This window comes from Dipodomys spectabilis, unplaced genomic scaffold (assembly GCF_019054845.1).
Source record: "Dipodomys spectabilis isolate Male_0828 unplaced genomic scaffold, ASM1905484v1 ptg000273l, whole genome shotgun sequence".
Classification (NCBI taxonomy): domain Eukaryota; kingdom Metazoa; phylum Chordata; class Mammalia; order Rodentia; family Heteromyidae; genus Dipodomys; species Dipodomys spectabilis.
This window is the reverse complement of record NW_024870950.1, coordinates 8207283-8229350: the sequence shown is the minus strand read 5'-3', so window position 1 is coordinate 8229350 and position 22068 is coordinate 8207283. Positions and strand designations below refer to the sequence as shown.

The following is a 22068-nucleotide window of genomic DNA, read 5'->3' as shown; positions in this document are numbered from 1 at the left end:
GTTACATATAAATAGCTGCGTAGTTTTTTCTAAATGTAAGGGTAAGGCCTGTTTCTTGCTAGAAAGCGTGAAAGAGGAAAGTAAAAAAATAGGAGGAACTTATGAACAACACACACTCAAGCTCACAAGAAATGAGCTTGACTGAGTTTATGTTAAACTTGAAGATGTTTTGGACCTGTCAAGCCAATAAATAATGGAGATTCATTCCATCTGTGTTATTTTGGGGGGTAGGGGATGGTGGTTAAAAGATGCTGGGAAGGAAGGATGGCTCCACTGGGATTACCTCTGAGAACACAGGGTCCAGAGCCAAACAATAGGCCCTTACGTTATCTGGGGAATGTCTTCTTTTACCTCCTGTAATTGCTGATACCATAATTAGGCCTGCATATTTTCTTCTGAACATGGCCTTACAAGGCACTGCATTTAGCTGGGTTTATGGAGATTAGATCATGCACAGGAAGCTGGCTCTTTGGTTATCGGGCTCCACCGAAGAGTCAAAAGGATTAAGAAGTTTGAAAAATTTGGGTAGGTTTAATGAGGCAGGGTTTGTTGGAAAAGCACAGATTTTCCCAGCCTGTGCATGTAGTACCATGGCCTTTCCTTTCATATAAACAGCACTGCCTCTGACTTTAGTGATCTATCAAGAAAAATCTTTAAGCTTCCCTTTCCTATATATCTTTAAATAGGTTTGCTAAAATTGACTTTGGTGGATTGTTGCACTATCACTGAACTAACTCCCTAAAGAATCTCCCATAATACCTGGAAGATAACAAACCTCTTGTAGTTTCTTGAACCTATATTAAGAATATAATCTTGTCAGCTCCTCCTCTTTCTCCTTTTCCATTATCATCAACCATGTTACCAGATCTGAATTCATTTATTGTAAAGTTACATTTTCAAATCCTTTTGTGTTTGGTTGGAGGTTTGAATAACATTCTAGACACTTTGTATTATCTGCCTGGAATTACTATAATTGGCTTGTTTGGGTCTTCCTGTTCCATTACAACAATCTGAGGGCCAATGGCACTAACTCACTTTGACATTTTCAGAGTGCCTGAGACAGTGCTTTGAACCAAACAATGTTCAATACAAAATTTGCTGCAGTGAATGCGTTTATGCTAGACATTGAAAGATGGAATGAAGATATATAAGCTAATCATTGCTAATAAAATTCAGCATCTCACACACTCACCCATGGAAAGCCAGGGCAGATCTAGGTATACAGTATGTCTTTTCTGAACTGGAAAGAACAGGCTCTGTTTATGGGGGCAATCACATCTTGAGAGTGATAAATGTAGAATGAGCTATGCTTTGTTTCAAATGTAGGTATTTCCTCCCTTTTAAAAAATTTTTATTTACTTTATTGTTATTATAAAGGTGATGTACAGAGGGATTACAATTACATCAGTCAGGTAATGAGTACATTTCCTTTCATATTGTGTCTTCCCTTCCCTCACTCTTTCCCAGTCCCTCTCTCCCATCTCCCCCATGAGCTAAATTATAGTTCATTTTCATTAGTGTCCAGTAAACTCCACTGCTTTACTTTTTTACCCTTTTTCCCTTGAGTTCTGTGAAATCTAGATATTTTTTGTTATTAGTACTAGGGATCAAACCCAGCTAAGCACAGGCTTTACCACTGAGGTTCAATACCTAGCCCCCTTGAGACAAATTTAATTTAATTTTTTTTTTTTTTGGTCAGTTGTGGAGCTTGAACTCTGGGCCTGGGCACTGTCCCTGAGCTCTTCAGCTCAAGGCTAGCACTTTATCACTTGAGCCACAGTGTCCACTTCTGGCTTTTTCTGTGTATGTGGTGCTGAGGAATTGAACCCAGGGCCTATGTGTGCAAGGCAAACAAACACTCTACCACTGAGCCACCTTCCCAGCCCTTAAAATCTTCTATTTGGTAATAAATTGTTAGTTCCTCATAGCAGGCCTTTAGAAGTAGTACTGCTATTGTGTAGATGAATAATGGGCAGTTTAGGAGACTCTGAGGTAGCCAGAATTAGGAAGGAAGAGGTCAAAAGACAGGCTAATGTGCCCTTTTTGTTGAACAGCTCTTTTGTTTGTGCATGTATTGGCTGAGTGCTGTGTCAGCTGAGTGCTGGTTTCATCACCATGTTGGGCACCCTTAGGGTGTGCCTTAAAAAGAGAGTTTTGTTAAAACCAGACTTCAGGCCCTGCTGTATGTCTGCTTTTGGATTCCCATGGCTCTGGCTTTGCACTTGGGTAGTTCTCACTGTGTCCTTTTCCTAGGTGTGTGTGGTGGGGAATGAGCCTCTCCCTGTGTTGCTGGATTCCCTGCTGCCCGTGCTGAGGGTGCTCTTTTCACTCTTCTGTTTCACCAGACAGAGTGTTTCTCACTTAAGGTAAACAATCAACAGAACCTCATTTGCTTCTAAATAGAATCTAACTTGTTTATAAATAATGAAGTCTTGACTTAGGCTAGTTTTTATTTCCTTTCAGCGTCAAGAAAACATTTGAGAATCCTCTCTCTTATTCTGCTGATATAGACTAAGAGAGAGCCAGGCTCTGGTGGCTCATGCTTGTAATCCTTGCTACTCAGGAGGCTGAGATCTGAGGATCGAAGTTCAGTGCCATCTGGGGCAGGAAAGCTTGTGAGATCTTTATCTCCAATTAACTACTTAGAAAAAACTGGAAGTGATGCTGTGGCTCAAAGTGGTAGAGCACTAGCCTTGAGCAAAAGACCTCAGGAACAGCAGCCCAGGCCCCAAGTTTAAGCCCCACAACAACAACAACAACAAAAGAATTTTGCAGATCAAAGGGGAATGGATATAATTTTTAGACTGACTGACTTTCCTTAGTCCATTGTATACATCACTCAGGAAATTTGTGTCTGTATATAAATACTCACTGTTTGATCAGTGAGAAATCCAGCCATTACGTGACTAGGAAGGAGGAAACAGGTTGGTCATAATGATATTTTAGGAATCTGTTTGTGAATTATGAACTAACCTAGGATTTGTTGTTACTGATTCAGTGTTTAGAAAGAAAGGATTTCTCAGTTATCCAGAAAATAAATATTGTGTGTGTGTGTGTGTGTGTGTGTGTGTGTGTGAGTGTGAGAGAGAGAGAGAGAGTTTAAGTAGAACTCGATTTGTACTGGTTATATTTTCAGTATTTATGTTGTCTCTCTCTCTCGTGGTAATGTTAATATCTTTTCTAAAGTCACAGGATATAATTTTTGTCATAGACAATAACAGCACTTTTTCATTGGGATATTGCTAAATATGTGTTAGAATATTTAATTCCTAGTAATAAGTAGTATGACTCATTATCATGGTTGCTAAGCAGTGGAGGAAGATGCTCAGTCCTGCATACTATTCTAAACTTACACCCTGCCTTTGGCTCTCTGGCTTTCAGTTTGCACGTGGCAATGTCCATAGCCATATGGACAAGAAGGAATGTAGTGGATGATGTGCATTTGTGTCCATGTCATCATTATTTTGGTTTAAAAAAAACCAATACCTCTTAGTGTGGTTATGTTCTCATAGAAGATTAATAAGGACAATTAAAGCATTTATTCCATTCCTCTCTTCGCTGATTGACACAGATACAAGGAGATGAGGAATCTGCAATATTTTGTTAGTATGTGGCATCTTGGTCCCACTGAGAATGAATGGTTTTTATCAGTATATGCTTTCATTCACACTGTCTGATCCACAGGCAGTATAGTATGCTTGTAATTAAGAAAAAGAGAGAGAGATCACATGGGACTTATGTGGTATAGCAGGTCTGCTTCTAGAGCCAAGGATTAGTCACTCATTGAATTTCAGGATATTTGCATTGTGAAATTTACAAGATGTGTACTTTCCACTCCGGAGTTTAAGTAGTCCTAGTTCAGTAGTACTAGGTAATTGTGCCAGGATTTCAAATGCAGTGGAAGCTGACAGTCTTTCTTTTTTTATGTTAGCTTGTTAGAGGCAGAGAGTAAGATGACAAGCTCTTTCATAACTGCCTTTCCTGCCAGGTCACTGTGCCAAGACATCTTATTATGGATCCTGGGGAAGTTGGAAAGGATGAAGGCAATCACTAGCCTGAAAGGATTTGCAGGATTGGACAAAACTGTGCCCTCTCTCCATCCTCAGTGCCAGTTTAGAGCTGCCACCCGAGGTGGCATTATGATTACCATCAAAGAAGCCACCAAGTAAGTTCACCCCACAATTTAATTTTACTCAATAGGCCACTCTTTGGCTCAGCCACTAAGGGGCGCCGAAAGAGAAGAAACCAGAAACTCCAGCAGCTGAAGTGATTGCTATTTATATTCTGTGAACCCAATGAGAGCCTTCAACCAGCACTCCAGGTTTTCTCCTAGATGCCAGCTAATAGTAGGCACAGTGACTGAAGCCTGGCAGCTCTGCCTTTGCCTCACAGGCCCACTTAATTCTCACAGCCTTTGCCAGGGAGTCAAAGTAAAGGGCAGCACATGTTCACCTCAACACAGAATAACCCGATTCTATTTCTGACTCATGAAGGCGTGGAGTATGTTCATAGGCTTATTCCCAAGGGAAATGCCTGACAACTATTTTGGTGCAGCTTTATGATAGGCCTTGTTTTGAAAAAAATAATGAGTATTAGTAGAATGGATAATTTATATCTCTAGTATCTTACAAGTGGTTTTTTTTTTTTTCTTTTTTTTTGGTACCAGGAACTGAACCCAGGGTCTCATGTATGCTAGGCATGTGCTTTTTCTCTAAACAGTGTCCCTCCCCCACAAATATTTTCAGTTTCAAAACTCCTTTGAATGACCTCCAAAAAATATATCTTCATATGTTCTATATATACACAAGTATATGGTGAATTTTCTGCGAGAATAGAAAATGGAAACATTCTGGGAAGATGTTACTTCAGACCCAAGTTCCTGTTGGTAATGTCTGAATGTAGTTTTTCACTGATCCAGTTACCTGATTGGATTCCATGTTACATTCAAAGTCCTACTGAATATTAATTTTTCTGGAACTAAATGTAATTGTTTTTGGGGGAAAAAAATTAGGTGCTGGTTCTGGCTTTTGAATGTAGGGCCTGGGTGCTGTCTTTGAGCTTTTTCTTTTTCTTTTTAGTCATGGGGCCTGAACTCTGGGCCTGGGCGCTGTCCCTCAGCTCTTCAGCTCAAGGCTAGCGCTCTACCACTTGAGCCACAGCGCCACTTCCGGCTTTTTTCTTATGTGGTGCTGAGGAATCGAACCCAGGGCCTCAGGCATGCAAGGCAAGTGCTCTACCACTGAGCCACCTTTGCTCTACCACTGAGCCACCTTCCCAGCCCCATCTTTGAGCTTTTTCTACTCAAGGCTAGTACTCTATCTGAGCCACAGTTCCATTTCCAGCTTTTTGGTAGTTAATTGGAGATAAGAGTCTCATGGAGGGGGCTGGGAATGTGGCTTAGTAGCAGGGTGTTTGCCTAGCATGCATGAAGCCTTTGGCATGATTCCTCAGTACCACATAAACAGAAAAAGCTGGGAGTGATGCTGTGGCTCAAGTGGTTGAGCCTTGAGCAAAAGAAGCTCAGGGGCAGTGCCCAGGTTCTGAGTTCAAGCCTGAGGGCTGGCAAAAAAAAAAAAAAAAAATCTCATGGACTTTCCTTCCTGGGCTGACTTCCAGCCATGATCCTCAAATCTTAGCTTTCTGAGTAGCTAGGATTACAGGTATGAGCCACTGGCACCGGCTTAGTGCTTTTAAAATTTAAGAGTGAGCAAAACAGTGCTTTTATAGATAATTGTCGGAAGTGATGCTGTGGCTCAAGTAGTAGAGTGCGAGCCTTGAACTGAAGAGCTGAGGGACAGCGCCCAGGCCCAGAGCTCAAGCCCCACAACCAACCAAAAAAAAAAAAGATAATTGTCATATTTTGTTAATATTTGAATAGAGTACTTTGTTTTAACAATTAAGATGGTTCATAGAAGCTTAGAAGTAACACTTGTCCATATCAACATTTCTTCAAAAACAGAATATGGTGGAATGATCATAAACTATAGATTATTCATACTACGGAAGAGTACAAAGGCCATATTATACCTGACCTAGTAGATATAGATGACCTGACCAAGGAGCTGGTCTGCCAGATTTACTTTAATTATTGTACTTTTCAGTGAGACAAACCAGTATCTGTCATCTTTTTTCTCAATTTAGTCTGAAGAATGCAGAAAGAGGAAAACAAAAATCAATCATTAGTCTATTCACTGTTTGTTATTTTACTGCTTGTTTGTTTCAGTGAATTTTCCTTACCTTTATATTTATTTATATGATATAATACTGAATCTTAGTTTTTCATTTATCAAATGAATTAAAAACAAAACCCATAGCATCTTATGAAAAGTTTTTTAAATTGTGTACAGTAATCATAGCATTCTTTTTAGAAACTTAGCCAAATTTTATTAATTGACAATCACAATGAAACCTTCCTTCCCTTCCTTCCTTCCTTCCTTCCTTCCTTCCTTCCTTCCTTCCTTCCCTTTCCTTCCTTCCTTCCTTCCCTTTCCTTCCTTCCTTCCTTCCTTCCTTCCTTCCTTCCTTCCCCTCCCTCTCTCCCTCCCTCCCTCCCTCTCTCCCTTCCTCCCTTCCTTCCTTCCTTCCTTCCTTACTTCCTTCCTTCCTTCCTTCCTTTTGTCTCTCCCTCCATTCCTCCATCTCCCTAGAACTCTGAATGTAGCCCAGGCTAGTCTCAAAGTCATGATTTCCCTGCCTCCTCCCAGGTGCTAGGATTATAGACATGAACCACTGTACCTGGCTGTTATATATTTCTTTATCTCAGCTAATTGGTTAATATGGGTTGACATTAACTGCATCTCCTCCCATGGTGGTCATGTCTTTTTTCACTCTCCCTTCAGTGACTCCTCAGGAAAAAAATAAAAATAAAAATTCCTTTAAAGAATATCCAAAGCTCTCTGGGATCTTTGCAGGCTTAATTCTTCTGTCTGTCTTGGAGAACCAGCATATTTGATTGTAACTTTTATTTCTCCTTGCTTTTGCAACTTACGAGAAAATAGTAATTCTTCAACATCCATCCTTATTTTTTATTTTATTTATTTATTTTTGTCAGTTGTGGGACTTGAACTCTGGGCCTGGGCGCTGTCCCTGAACTCTTGAGCTCAAGGCTAGTAGCACTCTACCACTTGAGCCACAGCGCCACTTCCAGTTTTCTGGCAATCAGAGTCTCACAAACTTTCCTGCCCAGGCTGGTTTTGAACCATGATCCTCAGATCTCAGCCTTCTCAGTAGCTAAGATTACAGGCATGAGCCATCAGTGCTCAGCAAGTTAAATAATTTTTTTAGCGATCTCATTAGTGATTAACTTTATTGAAGTAATGGGTTACCTTATGGGATTTCAAAAAAATCACGGGGGCTGGGAAGGTAGCTCAGTGGTAGAGTGATTGCCTTGCATGCATGAAGCCCTGGGTTCGATTCCTCAACATCACATAAGCAGAAAGTGGTGCTGTGGCTCAAGTGCTAGCCTTGAGCTGAAGAGCTGAGGGATAGCACCTAGGTCCAGAGTTCAGGCCTCACAACTGACAAAAAAAAAAAAAAACTAGGTTGGTGATGTGGCTAAGACAAATCCTAACCTTTATTGAAGTCATGAGGATGAAGATGAAGCCCTGTATCAGAAGGTGTCTTCGGAGCAGAGCCAGGTGGAGCATCTTGGGGATTTGCTGTCCCATTGCCAGGAATGTGGTTTGGCAGGGGACTTCTTCATCTTCTGTTTGAAGGTAAGACTGCATGCAGTAATTGATCAACTTTAATTCTGGGCTAGTTCTGGGAGGACCTTGGATTTTCAAGGCATTCAAAATTGCAGGTCCTAAAATCTAGGTCCCAGGTTAGTGAAATGAGCGGAGGACATGGGGTCATGTAGTGTTTTGCAAAAAGAAGAAATGTACCTTCAATGTTACTGATGGGATTTAACTACTTTCCAGGGTAACCTGCACTGAAATGTTAGAGTTAAGGAAGCTGCTACCCATCTCACAAAGGGTTAACCTTTGCTCTTTGCTGGCAGCAAGAACTCTTTTGAAGTTAATAGCAGGTTTCTCAGCTATAGATAATCCCTTATCCTTTTTGCCTGTTGTTCTGTCAGGTATTTGGGAAGGGAGATTTACCAGTTCTTCCTTTCTCAGTTCACTCTGTAGCTACTTGAAACCTTTCTGGTTTGCTTCTTAGTCCAATGGTTGTGTTAACCTCAGTCCCTCAGTCTCCCAAAGTAACTTGCTCCCATGATCACTGTCTATTATCACCAGTTGGTACCTCCAGCTCTGCCTTTTCTACTCTCCCCCTGAAGCCTTTAGAATGTCTGTGGAGTTCAAAGTTGGGTGAGTAGGTGAGCATGCAAGGAGGGAATTAGGGCCAACATTTCTAGTGCTTGACTCTGGGGACACCTTTTTTGTCGGCTTTCCTGACTCCTTTGCTTACCTCTTTCTCTGTGACTAGCCACTCACATTTGTTCCAAAATGTGTGCTTAATTATATGACTTACTTTTTTTTGTTGTTGTTCGTTGTTTTTTTAAGACAAATAAGCTGAGTGTGGTTGTACATGCCTACAATTCCTGTGTATATAAACTTGTGCACACAAGAGGCAGAGGCAGGAGGATCTCAAGTTTGAAACCAATCTGGGCTATATAACGAGTTCCAGACCATTGTAAGCTACACAGCAAGACCTGTCTCAAAAATAGATGGATGGATGGATGGATAGATAGACAGATATGAAAAGGCTTTACTCTAGACCAAGATAACTACTTTGGTATGATTGACATTCTGGCCCAGATAAATTTTTTCTTGTGAGGGGTTGTCTTGTTCATTATAGGGTACTTAACAGCATCCCTGACCTCTGCTTCTTAAATGCCTGTGTTACCCACCAATTACGACAAGCAAAGATGTCCTGCAGACATTGCAAAATGTTCCCTGGGGAGGAAAATTACCCAGCACAGTGAGCACCAGTGCTCTAAGCTGTCAGTTACTGCCTTAAAGCACTAATTGTTAGGGAACTTAAGGCTTCCCTTCCCAAGTAGCAGGTAGAAATGAATTACCCATTAGGGGAAGTTTAGTTGGAAATCTTTAAAGGGAGGCTATGAATGAATGGTCTCTATAGGATTTTGGGAAAGTTGTATGGCCTGAGGGCTTCCTTCAAGGAAGGCTAACCATAGAGATCATAAAATACTGATAAGTAAGATATCTGTTAACATTTTTAAATTGATGTTATTAAGGTATTATACTGAGGGGATACCATTTCATAAGTCAGGTAATGAGTATATTTCTTTCTGAGCAATTTTATCCCTTCCTTTGTGCTCAGTTATTAGGCAAGTTTTAAAATTGATGAAGTTTTGACATGTTGAATGGTAATCCCTTTGTACAATTACTTACAGATAATAAAAATTAAAAAATAAAGTTTAGGGCTGGGAAGGTGCTCAGTGGTATTTTTCCTTATGTGCATGAGGCCCTGGGTTCAATTCCTCAACACCACATAAGCCAGAAGTGGTGCTGTGTTTCAAGTGGTAGAGCATTAGCCTTGAGCTGAAGAGCTGAGGGACATCACCCAGGCCCAGAGTTCAGGCCCCACGACCGACCCCCCCAAAAAAATAAATAAAATTTATAAAATTTTTGACGTTTTAAAGTTTATGGTATCACAATATACATATTATTCTTGTAACAGTAATTTTATTCAATAGTCAGTCAACACAGATCTGTTGATATCCTAATACCTCTAGTTCATTTTTTAATCATTTATTTTAAATGCTGTGATAGAATAATGGCACTATTTTTTTAATTTTCTTAATATTGGATACTTAGATTGCCTATGATCTTGAATTTCTTTCTTTCTTTCTTTCTTTCTTTCTCTCTTTCTTTTTTTTTGAGTGGGTCATGGGGATTAAACTCTGGGCCTGGGTGTTGTCCCTGAGCTCTTCAGCTCAAGGCATGTGCTCTACCACTTGAGTCACAGAGCCACTAATGGTTTTCTTGTGGTTTATTGGAAATAAGAGTCTCAGGGACTTTCCTGCCTAGGTTGGCTTTGAACCGTGATCCTCAGATCTCAGCCACCTGAGTAGTTAGGATTACAGACATGAGCCACTGGCACCCAGCTTTTTTTTCTTCTTCTTCTTGAGACTAATTCTCACTTTGTACCCTGGGCTGGCTCAAATTGACAATCCTCCTTTCTTCAGATTCCTGAGTGTTGGGATTATAGGTGTGTACTATATGCAGCCAGTTTTTGACTAGTATGAATAGTGTTGCAGTAAAGACTTTTTTCACGTATGCCTTTCACATGGAGTTTTCTGGATGGATTTTGAAGCCCTTGGTTCTACTGACTTTTCCATACCTTTTTCTTTCTTTCTGTTTCCAGGAATTGACTCATCTAGCTGTGGAAAATGAAGCAGAGGTAAAAGCTGAGCCCTTCTCCAGCATAAACCTCTTGGAGTTGGAGCAAAAGCACACTCTTCTTGTGGAAAGTCAAGAACAGAAGCTGTTGGTCCTACAGTTGCTGGCTGTTCTGTGTGAAAGAATGTCTGAGCAGATATTCACAAACATCACTCAGGTCAGTGATGTTTGGACATTCCCAAAGAATGTCCAAAACTGTTGCTCAAAGGTAACTTGATGATACCTACAACAGTGTTTTCTGGTTGACATGCAAATTAAATAAATGTGGCCAAGTAAATGTGAAACCTTTCTAGATGCTGAGGTAGTCCTCAGGCTCATAAAGCTGGTAGAACTGCCTTACATATTTGTATGGTATGTCACAGGGCTTTTCAACTTTGATTGCCTGACATCTTGTGTTAAATATTGATACTCAGCCACCTTTTTGAGGTTTTGACTTGGCATATCTGCATGAAAGCCAGGGCATCTTTTCTTTTCTTCTCTTCTCTTCTCTTCTCTTCTCTTTTCTTTTCTTTCCTTCCTTCCTTCCTTCTTTCTTTCTTTCTCTCTTTTTTTTTTATTTTTTTTATTTTTATTTTTTTGTCGGTCGTGGGGCTTGAACTCTGGGCCTGGGTGCTGTCCCTCAGCTCTTCAGCTCAAGGCGAGCACTCTACCACTTGAGCTACAGCGCCACTTCTCTCTTTTTTTGTTAAAGCTCCATGTGTATATAGGATCCTGAGTTCAAACCCTAGTGCCACCAAAATAAGTGTACCATGTATTTTAAATGTAGAGAATCCACTGGGCACCGGTGGCTTACACCCGTCATTCTAGCTACTAGGGAGACTGAGATCTGAGGATCCCAGTTTGAAGTCAGTCTAGGCAGAAAAGTCTGTGAGATTTTTATCTCTAATTAACCAGCAAAAAGCTAAAAGTAGAGGTGTTGATCAAGTGATAGAGCAACTGACTTGCGTGAAAAAGCCAAGTGAGAGTGTGAGGCCCTGAATTCAAGCCCCGGTATTGGCACCAAAACCCAAAAAGAATCAAACAACAGCAACAACAAAAACCCATGGAATGACTAGAAACTCAAATTTGAAAAAAACATTCTACTAAGATTTTTTTGGATTTGGTAGGACCTCTAACTTACAGCTTTCTTCCATAGTATTCTGTTAACATTTAAGTTTTTTTAGGATTGGGATGTAGCTCAGTGGCAAAACACTTGTCTCTCAAATGCAGTGTCCTGGGTTTAATCCCAGTATCATAACAAAACAAAACAAAACAAAAAAACAGTTAAACATTAAAAAAAAAAATGTTTCTAGGGCTGGGAAGGTGGCTAGTGGTAGAGTGCTTGCCTTGCATGCATGAGGCCCTGGGTTTAATTCCTCAGCAACACATAAGCAGAAAAAGATGGAAGTGGCCCTGTGGCTCAAGTGGTAGTGCTAGCTTTGAGCTGAAGAGCTCCAGGATAGTGCTCAGGCCCAGAGTTCAGGCCCCACAACTGACCAAAAAAAAAAAAAAGAAAAAGTTTCTAAAAAACATACTTTCAGGATAGTTGTCCTTTGGGATTCAATACTTTAATTTTGTTTGTACCATGTTTTTTAAGTAGGAAATAAAAGTTACAAAACATGGACAATACAGTCTCCATATTTTACCAATTTACCAGAATTAGTTGGTGCCAGGCTGGTGCCTCATCCATTGTAAGATAGTATGGTTGTCACACTTAAATCTGATTCTCTAGCTCTTTGTATGGCTGTCATTGTCATCGCCTTCGGGTGTTGCTAAGCAGCATTTCACTATAGCTCCTGCTGAGAAAATTTGCAGTTGCCTGTCAGCTCTGACTTACCTCGCCTGGTTAATGAGAATTATGTTCATGATTTCTTTCGTGGCTTCTTATTCCTTCTGTCCACTGACTCCATGTTGCTCAGTAAGTGATTGGTTTCTGTGTTGGTAGCCCTTTCCTGAAGCCCCCCTCCTTTTTTTTTGTCAGACATGTTTTTGTCTCAGGATGCGAGTTGGAAGGGGAAATGGTCTAGCAACTGATATGACTTGCTTTTACACTTATCTCCCTTTATTCATAATTAGAGAACAATGGTGTTAGTCTGGTACCAAAATAATTTGTCCCATTAAATTGTCCTTTAGCTAAGGTTAGAATGTACCAAAACAAAAAAAAAAAACCACAAGGAAATACTAAATTACATATAGTAATCTTACTGCTAGTGATAATGTTGGCATAGTACACACACATACACACATAAATAAAAAGTAAGTTATAAGAAATTTAGTTGATATTAGGAATAAAAATTTTTAGTTTGAAAGCTATAAAATCAAAGAACTAAAATAAAAAACACATAGTATTGATTTAACTGGAAATCTTAGTGTGGATTCGTGATTAATATTTCCTTTTTAGGGGCTGGAAAGGTGGCTCAGTAGTAGAGTGCTTTGCATGCATGAGGTCCAGGGTTTGATTCCTCAGCACCACATAAGCAGAAAAAGCCAGAAGTGGTGCTGTGGCTCAAGTGGTAAAGCGCTAGCCTTGAGCTGAAGAGCTGAGGGACAGCACCTAGGCCCAGAGTTCAGGCCCCACGACCAATTAAAAAAAAATTATTTAAAAAAAATAAACATGTTAGGGTGGGAATGTTGCTTAGTGGTAGAGTGCTTGCCTAGCATACATTGAGTCCTGGATTCAATTCCTCTGTACCACATACATAGGAAAAGCCAGAAGAAGCACTGTGGCTCAAGTGGTAGAATACTAGCCTTGAACAAAAGAAGCTCAGGGACTGTGCCCAGGCCGAGTTCAAGCCCCAGGACTAGCAAAATAAATAAATAAAATAAACATGTCCAGGGTATGTGACTTAGTGGGAGAGTACTTGCCTAGCATGCATGAAGCCCTGGATTTAATTCCTCAATACCATATAAGTAGAAAAAGCCAGAAATGGCACTGTGGCTCAAGTGCTAGCCTTGAGCAAAAGAAGCTCAGACAGAGATAGTTACCAGGTCCTAAGTTCAAGCCCCAAGACTGGGGAAAAAAAAGTCCAGAAGTTGAAATGAAGCTCAATTAGTAGAGCCTGTAGCGAAAAAGCCAATTAAGAGCATAGGGTTCTGAATTCAAGCACCAGTACTGGCACAATAAATAAATGAATTTAAAAAATAAATACATAATAAAACAGATATGTCCTAGTACAGTTCACTGTCAAAAAGCAGTGACAGTTCAGTAGCAGTAATTAGCCTTTGTACCAGGTTATAGTTTTTAGATTCCATTTCTTCCCAAAGAACTCAAATATATATGAAATAAAGGATGATTCAAGATCTGGAGTAGAAGTCTTACCTTATAAGCTTCATGGCAGCCTGTTGCACCCAAATGCAAGGAAGCTGTCTGAGATTAATGGAGTCATGTTAGGAACCAACCTGAAAGGGCTCCAATTAAATAGACAAGGCAATTGCAACATTAAAAAGAACAGTGCCTGCCATGGATTAAAATACATCAAAGACATAAAAGATGTCTTATGAGAAAAAAACCTCATTATCTGTATTACCTCTAATACCTATATTCCAGTGTCATCAAATAGTCAGGTGAAGAGAAAAAATTTTGTTCATTCATTCATTAGCATACATTAGTTCTACAAGAGGAGTTTCATTGTAACAATTTCATACATAAATATGATGGATCCTGATCAGCCTCACCTCCTCTGTCATCCTTATACTATTCCCCTTTCTATACATTTCATATTTCAGTTTTCATACATGCAGATAAACTACTTCACATATTCATCCTCATTCTCATCTCTGTTAACCTTCTACTCTCCTACTGTACTTATCTTCCACCTGAACCTGTTTTCTATTATTCTTTTTATGTGTGTGCCAGCATTGGGGCTTGAACTCAGGACCTTGTGTTCTTTTTTCGGTGTTGGTAATGGGTCCTGAACTCTGGGCCTGGGTGCTCTCCCTCAGCTCTACCACTTGAGCCACAGCACCCTTCCGGCTTTTTCTGCTTATGTGGTGCTGCTGAGGAATCAAACCCAGGGCCTCATACATGTAAGGCAAGCACTCTACCACTGAGCCACCTTCCCATCCCCTTATGTTCTTGCTTATCTTTTCACTCATATTTTTCTCCACTTGAGACATACTTCCAGTTCTACCTTTTTGCTAGTTCATTGGGGAAAACAATCTCATGGATTTATCTTTGTATGTTCAGGCTAGATTTAAACAGTAATTCTCAGATCTGCCTCCTGAGTAGCTGTCTATAGATAGGAGCCACTAGTGCCCAGCAGTATTTTATATTTTATTGTATTTGCTTTATCATGTATGAATCCATGTTTCCATCTTCTATCCATCTTATTTTTCCTGTACATTTTAGTGCAGATATCAGTATGTATACCCCTAAATATTTCAGGGAAATAAGAAACACTTGAGAAGGATTCTTACCTCCAAACTATAAACTTGAACCTGATTCCAATGAAAGAAATGTGAAGGATACAAAAATAAATAATACCATTTGGAAGCAATCAGTTAAATCTAGAATGTGAGAAAGTCTGCAGCACAACTGGCTCAGAAATGACATAGAAAAGGAGCTAGATCCTGAATCAAACAAGCCAATTGAATGAGCCATTTTTGCAACACTTATGGAAGGTATTAGAAGATATCTTATAGGGCATACTCATGCTGTGGCAGTTACATCAAAAACAAATCCCATCTGTTAAAAATGGATATGATTAAATGAATAATGGATAAAAGATTGTGGATCAAAGGATTTTGGATTAAGGATTATTCAATAGCATATATTGGAGGTGGCACATCATCTGTGTGAAGGTACGGGAAGGAAGGAAGCTTGCAATGTCTGCACACTTGTGAGAGGCTTGCACCAACTCAAAGTTCTTTCATTCCACAACTGCATATTGAGAACCAGCTGTATGCCACCTTGTTGTTTTCCTCCTTCTTTTTGGTGGTACAGCATTTGAATACACGGCCTCACACCTGTTAGGCATGTGCTAAGCCAATTCTATGCTATGGATGCTGTGCCCAGCCTGCCACCTACACTTTTAGGTACCAAGAACATAGCAGTGAATAAAGCAGATGTATCTCTGCACTTGTGGAGGTGGCATTCACATAGGAGAGCAACAGTACATATGCAGAGACCCAATGTGTCAGATGGCGATCATTTCTAGAAAGAAAAATGAGAGAAGGAAAAGGATCAGTACTGTGTGTGTGTGTGTGTGTGTGTGTGTGTGTGTGTGTGCATGTGCACACATGTGTGTGTGTGTGGTGTGTGTGTGTATTTGTATGGAGAGCCACACACAGGAAGTGGCTTTTGAGCAAAGACCTGAAGGTAAGGAAGGAGCATGCTATGAAGATGCTTAGTGAAGAGTGTACCAGAGAGAGGGAGCAAACCCAGAGTGCTACAGGATCAACCAAGAGGCCCGTGTTAATACAGTGGAGTGAGCAAGATCCCCTTTCTTCCACCCTTTCAGAAAGCTGCCACCCTGTGTACCCTGCTATAATTGGAGCACTAGAATCTGTAATCAGTAGACTAGAAGTAGTTTTTTGTGGTCCTTTTTTTTTTTTTTTTTGATTGTGTGTGTGTATGACATAAGGAATACATGTTCATTGTAAAAACATAACAGTGTACACAACATAAAGAGTCAGGACTTATGGTTAAAGACAATGTGTTATTAAACACTTGTATGGGTAAGCAAACTACAGAGACTAACAGAGTAGGAGGGGATGGATAGTAGATAAAAGAGAACAGCAAAATCTGTGAGCAGGAAAGTAGTTGATTAGCAACTTGAGAAATTGGAAAGCTGAATGTCTGCATGGAGAAAAGTCAAGAAGCAAACCACAGTACCTCAATAAAGCTGTTCAGTTTTTATTTTATTTTATTTTATTAAGAAAAAGGGAAGGAAAGGGGGAAAACATATCAAGCTTCTCCCAGCAGAAGCCAGGGAGGACTGCAAGCACCAGAGAAGCTCTAAAGATGAAGTCGAATGCAAAGCCTAACACATTTTGAAGAGCTGTATAGTATTCAGAGACCCTTTGATTTCTTCTCTAACTTTATACTACCTGTTGTTTCCAGTGAAGACCCAGAGGTTGATTGGTTTGGTTTTCTGTTTTTTTAGAGACCATCTAAAAGTTTAAGGCTAGCATTGAACTGGCCATCTTCCGGCCTTAACTTTTGAGTGCTGGGGATTACAGGTTCACCACAGTGTCTGACAAAGGTTCATTCTGAAGGGGAGAGGAACCCAAGAGACTCAGAAAGTGGGAGTAGCAAGCTGAAAAACAGGAGCTTACCTTGAAATCCACATACTCAACAATGAGGCCTTTCAGCCCCTTCCACTCAGTTGTCAGCATCTTGGCAGCAAGTTTATGCATCCCCATTAAGAGGATTAAGTGAGTTAATACCTGTGATGTTTTAAGAATGGTGCCTGGGGGCTGGGAAGGTGGCTCAGTGGTAGAACGCTTGCCTTGCATGCCTGAGGCCCTGGGTTCGATTCCTCAGCACCACATAAGGAAAAAGAAAAAAGCCGGAAGTGGTGCTATGGCTCAAGTGGTAGAGCACTAGCCTTGAGCTGAAGAGCTGAGGGACAGTGCCCAGGCCCAGAGTTCAGACCCCACAACCGGACCAAAAAAAAAAAAAAAAGAATGGTGCCTGGTAAAAAGTAAATACTTAATGTTATTTATTAAACAACTAAATAATTAAAAAATGATTGCATTTGTAGAGCTGGAGTTAGGTGAAGAAAAATAACTAGGACACACTGTAAACCGTGTGTGTGTGTGTGTGTGTGTGTGCGCGCGCGCGCGCGCGCGCGCTCATGCGTGTGTGAGTGTGTGTACACATGCGCGTGAATATGTGTTACTCAAGGCTGGCACTCTACTACTTGAGCCACAGCTCCACTTCTGCATTTTGTTACTCGGAGATGAGTATCTTGGACTTTTCTGCCCCAGCTGGCTTCAAACTGGGATTCTTAGATTACAGGCGTGAGCCATCAGAACCGGACTAAACACCTTTGCTCTTAACAGGCCTCTTAGAATCAGGGAGAAGAGCCACAGTCCAACTGAGTATTGGAATTATAAGGAAGAAATCTGGCTGGGCGCCAGTGGCTCACACCTGTAATCCTAGCTACTCAGGAGGCTGAGATCTGAGGATCGTGGTTCAAAGCCAGCCCAGGCAGGAAAGTCCATGAGACCCTCATCTCAAATAAAACACCAGAAAACCAGAAGTGGCATTGTGGCTCAAGTGGTAGAGTGCTTTCCTTGAGCTGAAGAGCTCAGGGACAGTGCCCAGGCCCAGAGTTCAAGCCCCACAACTGACAAAACAAAGAAAGAAAGAAATCTGGGGATCTGGCTCCAGTGGTTCACGCCTGTAATCCTAGCTACTCAGGAAGCTGAGATCTGAGGAACATGATATGAAGCTAGCCCAGGCAAGAAAGTCCATGACTCTTATCTCCAATTAGCCACAAAAAGCTGGAAATGGAGCTGTGGCTCAAGTGGTAGAATGCTAGCCTTGAGCACAAAAGCTCAGGGATAGCACCTAGGCCCAGAGTTCAGGTTCCAGGACCAGCAAAGAAAATCTGCAGAAAAGAGTATTTCAGGGCTGGGAAGGTGGCTCAGTGGTAGAGTACTTGCCTTGTATGCATGAGGCCCTGGGTTTGATTCCTCAGCACCACATAAGCAGAAAAAATAAAAAAGCCGGAAGTGGCACTGTGGCTAAAGTGGTAGAGCGCTAGCCTTGAGCTGAAGAGCTGAGGGACAGCACCCAAGCCCAGAGTTCAGGCCCCATGACTGGACCCAAGAAAAAAAAAAAAAACAAACAAAAAAAACCAAGCATTTCATAGATGACAGTACACGATAGCTGGCCATCACCTCAAAGTTCACATCTCTCAGATTTTTGAGTCCAGTCGTGGGGCCTGAACTCTGGACCTGGACACTGTCCCTCAGCTCTTCAGCTCAAGGCTAGCGCTCTACCACTTGAGCCACAGCGCCACGTCTGGCTTTTTTCTTTTTGCTTATGTGGTGCTGAGGAATCAAACCCATGCATGCAAGGCCTCATGCATGCAAGGCAAGCACTCTACCACTGAGCCACCTTCCCAGCCCCCAGATTTTCTTTTTTGAATACATGCATATATACAAAATTCCTTTCTGAAAAAGAGTCATACTAGTTGTTTCATTACTTTATTCAAAAAAATTTTTTTATACCTCTTTACATAGTTGTAAAGAGGGCTGGTTTTAATTCTACATGCTTTGTTACTTTAAAGCATTGTGAAGAGGAACTTAGTAGTAACTTAATGATACTGTTCTAACATTTAAATATATGCACATATAAATACATAAATATATGCTATAATGTATAACTATATAAATAATTTATAATATAAATTTATATAATATAAATATAAATGTAAATATTAAAAATGTGTTAGAAAACTCTTTGGAGGTGAGGCTGGTGGCCCAGGTGCTAAAAGCACCAGCTCTTTAGAAAGGGTCAGTGCTTTTCACCTAGTATCAATAAGATCTTAGGACTGCAGAGGGTAGTGAAAATTGCCATACCAAGCAATGTTCCTTTAAGTTAATGGAACATTTATATAATTCTTCCAGTTTCCTAGCTTGCTTCAGAAGACAAGTGTTAACAGGCCATTCTCCAGGCTCTAAGCTTGCAATAAAGATTCTAGCACAGCATGTGATTTGTCCAGAGAGTTAAACATGCAAGCTTGCATGGTGTTTAGAGGCTTATTATGACCTATCTCAGCTTTCCCATTTTCAAAATGATCTCTCCCTTTTGAGCCATTAATCCTAAATAGGCATTTGTGCATGTGTACGTGCGTACCTGTGTGCATGTGTGTCTGCTGTCATTTTCGAAGGTATTTCTACTTAAGATGATTAAGCCAAGCTCACTTAAATGATGCTGACCAAATTAATTCTGTTTAAAGCTTACTTGTTAGCCAAATGCTGTATAATTTTGTATATGAACAATTTCTTTGTTAGTGTTTATTAGCTATACTAGGAAATAATCCCACACCTGTATACAGTGTATTCCAATCAACCCCTCTCCCATTCTCCCTTATCCCCTTCCCCCATTCTGGTACCATTTCCACAGGTTTCATTGTTCTAGTTCCTTACTTGCCAACAATCTGTTTAAACCACATTCATCATTTCACCGTCATTAGCCCAACCCCCTCTCCGTAGTACCCACTGCTCCAACAGAGCCTGTTTCTCTTTCCCCTCCCCCAACACCCTATTGAATAACAGCTTTCATTGAGGTTCTTTATACTGTTTTAATATATAATTATAGTGTATCTCTCAAAAGTATTCTCCCTCTAGCAAATGGGAGTTAATTTTTTAGAATAGTTTTAGTAAAATTGAACAGAGGGTGCTTCTGTATACCCTGTGTTCACACATCAGGCATCTCCCCAGCATCACATCTCCTACAGAGACCCTGTTACTTTTCTTTTTTTTTTTTTTTTTTTTTAGTGTGGTCGTTTTGCTAGGCAAGCATTCCACCACTAAGTTACAGCCTTGGACCCCTTTTTGGTATCCTTATTACTCAAAGTCTATAGTTTACATTAGGAATCAATTTGGGTACAACCCATGGACAAATGTACAATTACACGTATCCACCATTATAATGCCCTACAGAATAGTTTCACTGTCCAAAAATTCTGTTTGGTTCTCCCTCTCCCTAACATTTGGTGACCATTGTCTTCGCATACTGTTTCCATACTTTTGCCTTTTCCAAAATGCCATAGAGTTGGAATCTACAGTGTGTAATCTTTTGTGTGTGTGTGTGTGTGTGTGTGCGCGCGTGCGCGCGCATGCGAGTGAACCTCAGGGCATAATACTCTTTGCTTAGCTTTTTGCTAGTGGATGACACTCTGCCATTTGAGCGACACGTCCATTTCTGCCTTTTGCTGCTAATTGGAGATAGTCTTACAGATTTGTCTGCTCAGGCTGGCTCCAAACCTTGACCCTCACTTCTCAGCCTCCTGAATAGCTAGGATTATAGGTTTGAGCTACTGGTACCTGCCATGTTTATTTGTTTGTTTTTAATTAAAAAGAAATGGGAGTGGCTGGGAATGGTAGAGTGCTTGCCTAGCATGCATAAAGCCCTGTGTTTGATTCCTCAGTACTATATAAGCAGAAAAGGCCGGAAGTGACGCTGTGGCTCACATGGTAGAGTGCTAGCCTTAAGCAAAAGAAGCTCAGGGACAGTGCCCAGGCCCTGAGTTCAATCCCTAAGACTGGCAAAACAAACAAACAAAGGGCAATAGGAGGCTGGCAGGCTTTTTTTTTTTTTTTTTTTTAATTTAAAAAATGGGGGGCCACTGGTACTGAGTTTTATATAGTTTTTTTTTTTTTTTTTGTCGGTCGTGGGGCTTGAACTCTGGGCCTGGGCTTTGTCCCTCAGCTCTTCAACTCAAGGCGAGCGCTCTACCACTTGAGCTACAGTGCCACTTGGTACTGAGTTTTAAACTCAAGAGTCTTGAGCTTACGAGGCAAGATCTTATCACTCGAACTCTTTTTGCTTTAGTTATTTTTCTGTTAAGATCTTGTGTTTTTTTGCCCAGGACCCACATTAGACCCCATCTTGATCTTGATCTTCCAATCAGTGTTTCCTTTGTAGCTAAGATCACTGATATGCCTAGCCTGTTTGTTGAGATGGGGTCTTGTTAACTTTTGTCTGGGCTGGTCTTGAATCACTATCCTTCTGATCTCTGCCTCATGAGAAAATGGGATTACATGTGTAAGCCACCACATTCTGGCCAGTATATATATTTTTAGATGGACTTCATTTGCTTAGTAATATGCATTTATATTTCCTCTATGTGTTTTCATTGCTTGATAGCTAATTTTTTTGTACTAAATAATTCTCCACTAACTCCTTTGTACCAACTTATTTATCCTCTCATCTTAGGAAGAACATCATGATTATTTTCATGTGTGTGTGTGTGTGTGTGTGTGTGTGTGTGTGTGTGTGTGTGTGTGTGTGTGTGTGATTTGTGAACATGTTTTCAATTCCTTTGGGTAAATATCAAGTGCAATTATTCACTCATGGAGGAAATACATTTAATTTTATCTATGAATCTATCTATAGATAGAGTTTTACCTAAGTTAGGTTTTTACCCAAAGCCCAGAACAGCTTCAAACTCACATTCCTTCTACTTCAGCCTTTCTAGTATGGGATTACTGCCACCATTTCTTTTAAGAGTTGGTATTTTGTTATGTTGTCCAATCTGTCTCTTAACTCTTGGGCTCAAGCAAACACCCTGCCTTAATCTCTTTAATAGCTGTGACTCTAAGTATATGCTACCAGATTAGCCTATTTAGTTCTGTAAGAAACTACCAAACTGTCTTCCAAAGTGATCATATCATTTTGCATTCACCAGCAGTGAGTGTGAGTTCCTATACTCCATATCCTTATAGAGTTTGGCTTTTTCAGTGTTTCTGATTTTGGCCACTCTAACAGATGTGTATTTGGAACCTGCAGATACTTTTATTTGCCTTTCCTTAGTGACAGTTGCTGCAGAGCATCTGTTCATATAGCTGTCTGCCATCTATGGATCTTCTTTGATCAGATTGTTTCCTTGTTGTTGAGTTTTAAGAGTCCTTTGGATATTTTGGATAACAATCCGTTGTCAGAGATATCTTTTGCATATATTTTCTCCCTGTCTGTAGCTTTATTTTGTAGTCACTTAAGTCCATACAGAATTATTACTTTATTTTGTGAAATCCAGGTAACCAC

General features: G+C 40.4%; 1 protein-coding gene across 3 annotated transcripts in view; it reads left to right on the top strand.

The window, feature by feature from the left end:
- The window catches only part of Tango6 (transport and golgi organization 6 homolog), a 144497-nt gene that overhangs the window by 33494 nt on the left and 88935 nt on the right, over positions 1 to 22068 (top strand). For all 3 annotated transcript variants that reach the window (XM_042700644.1, XM_042700645.1, XM_042700643.1), the window contains exons 8-11: positions 2254 to 2366; positions 3989 to 4165; positions 7583 to 7715; positions 10333 to 10524. In XM_042700644.1, the coding sequence (XP_042556578.1) occupies positions 2254 to 2366; positions 3989 to 4165; positions 7583 to 7715; positions 10333 to 10524 (615 nt within the window). The remainder of the gene's footprint in view (positions 1 to 2253; positions 2367 to 3988; positions 4166 to 7582; positions 7716 to 10332; positions 10525 to 22068) is intronic.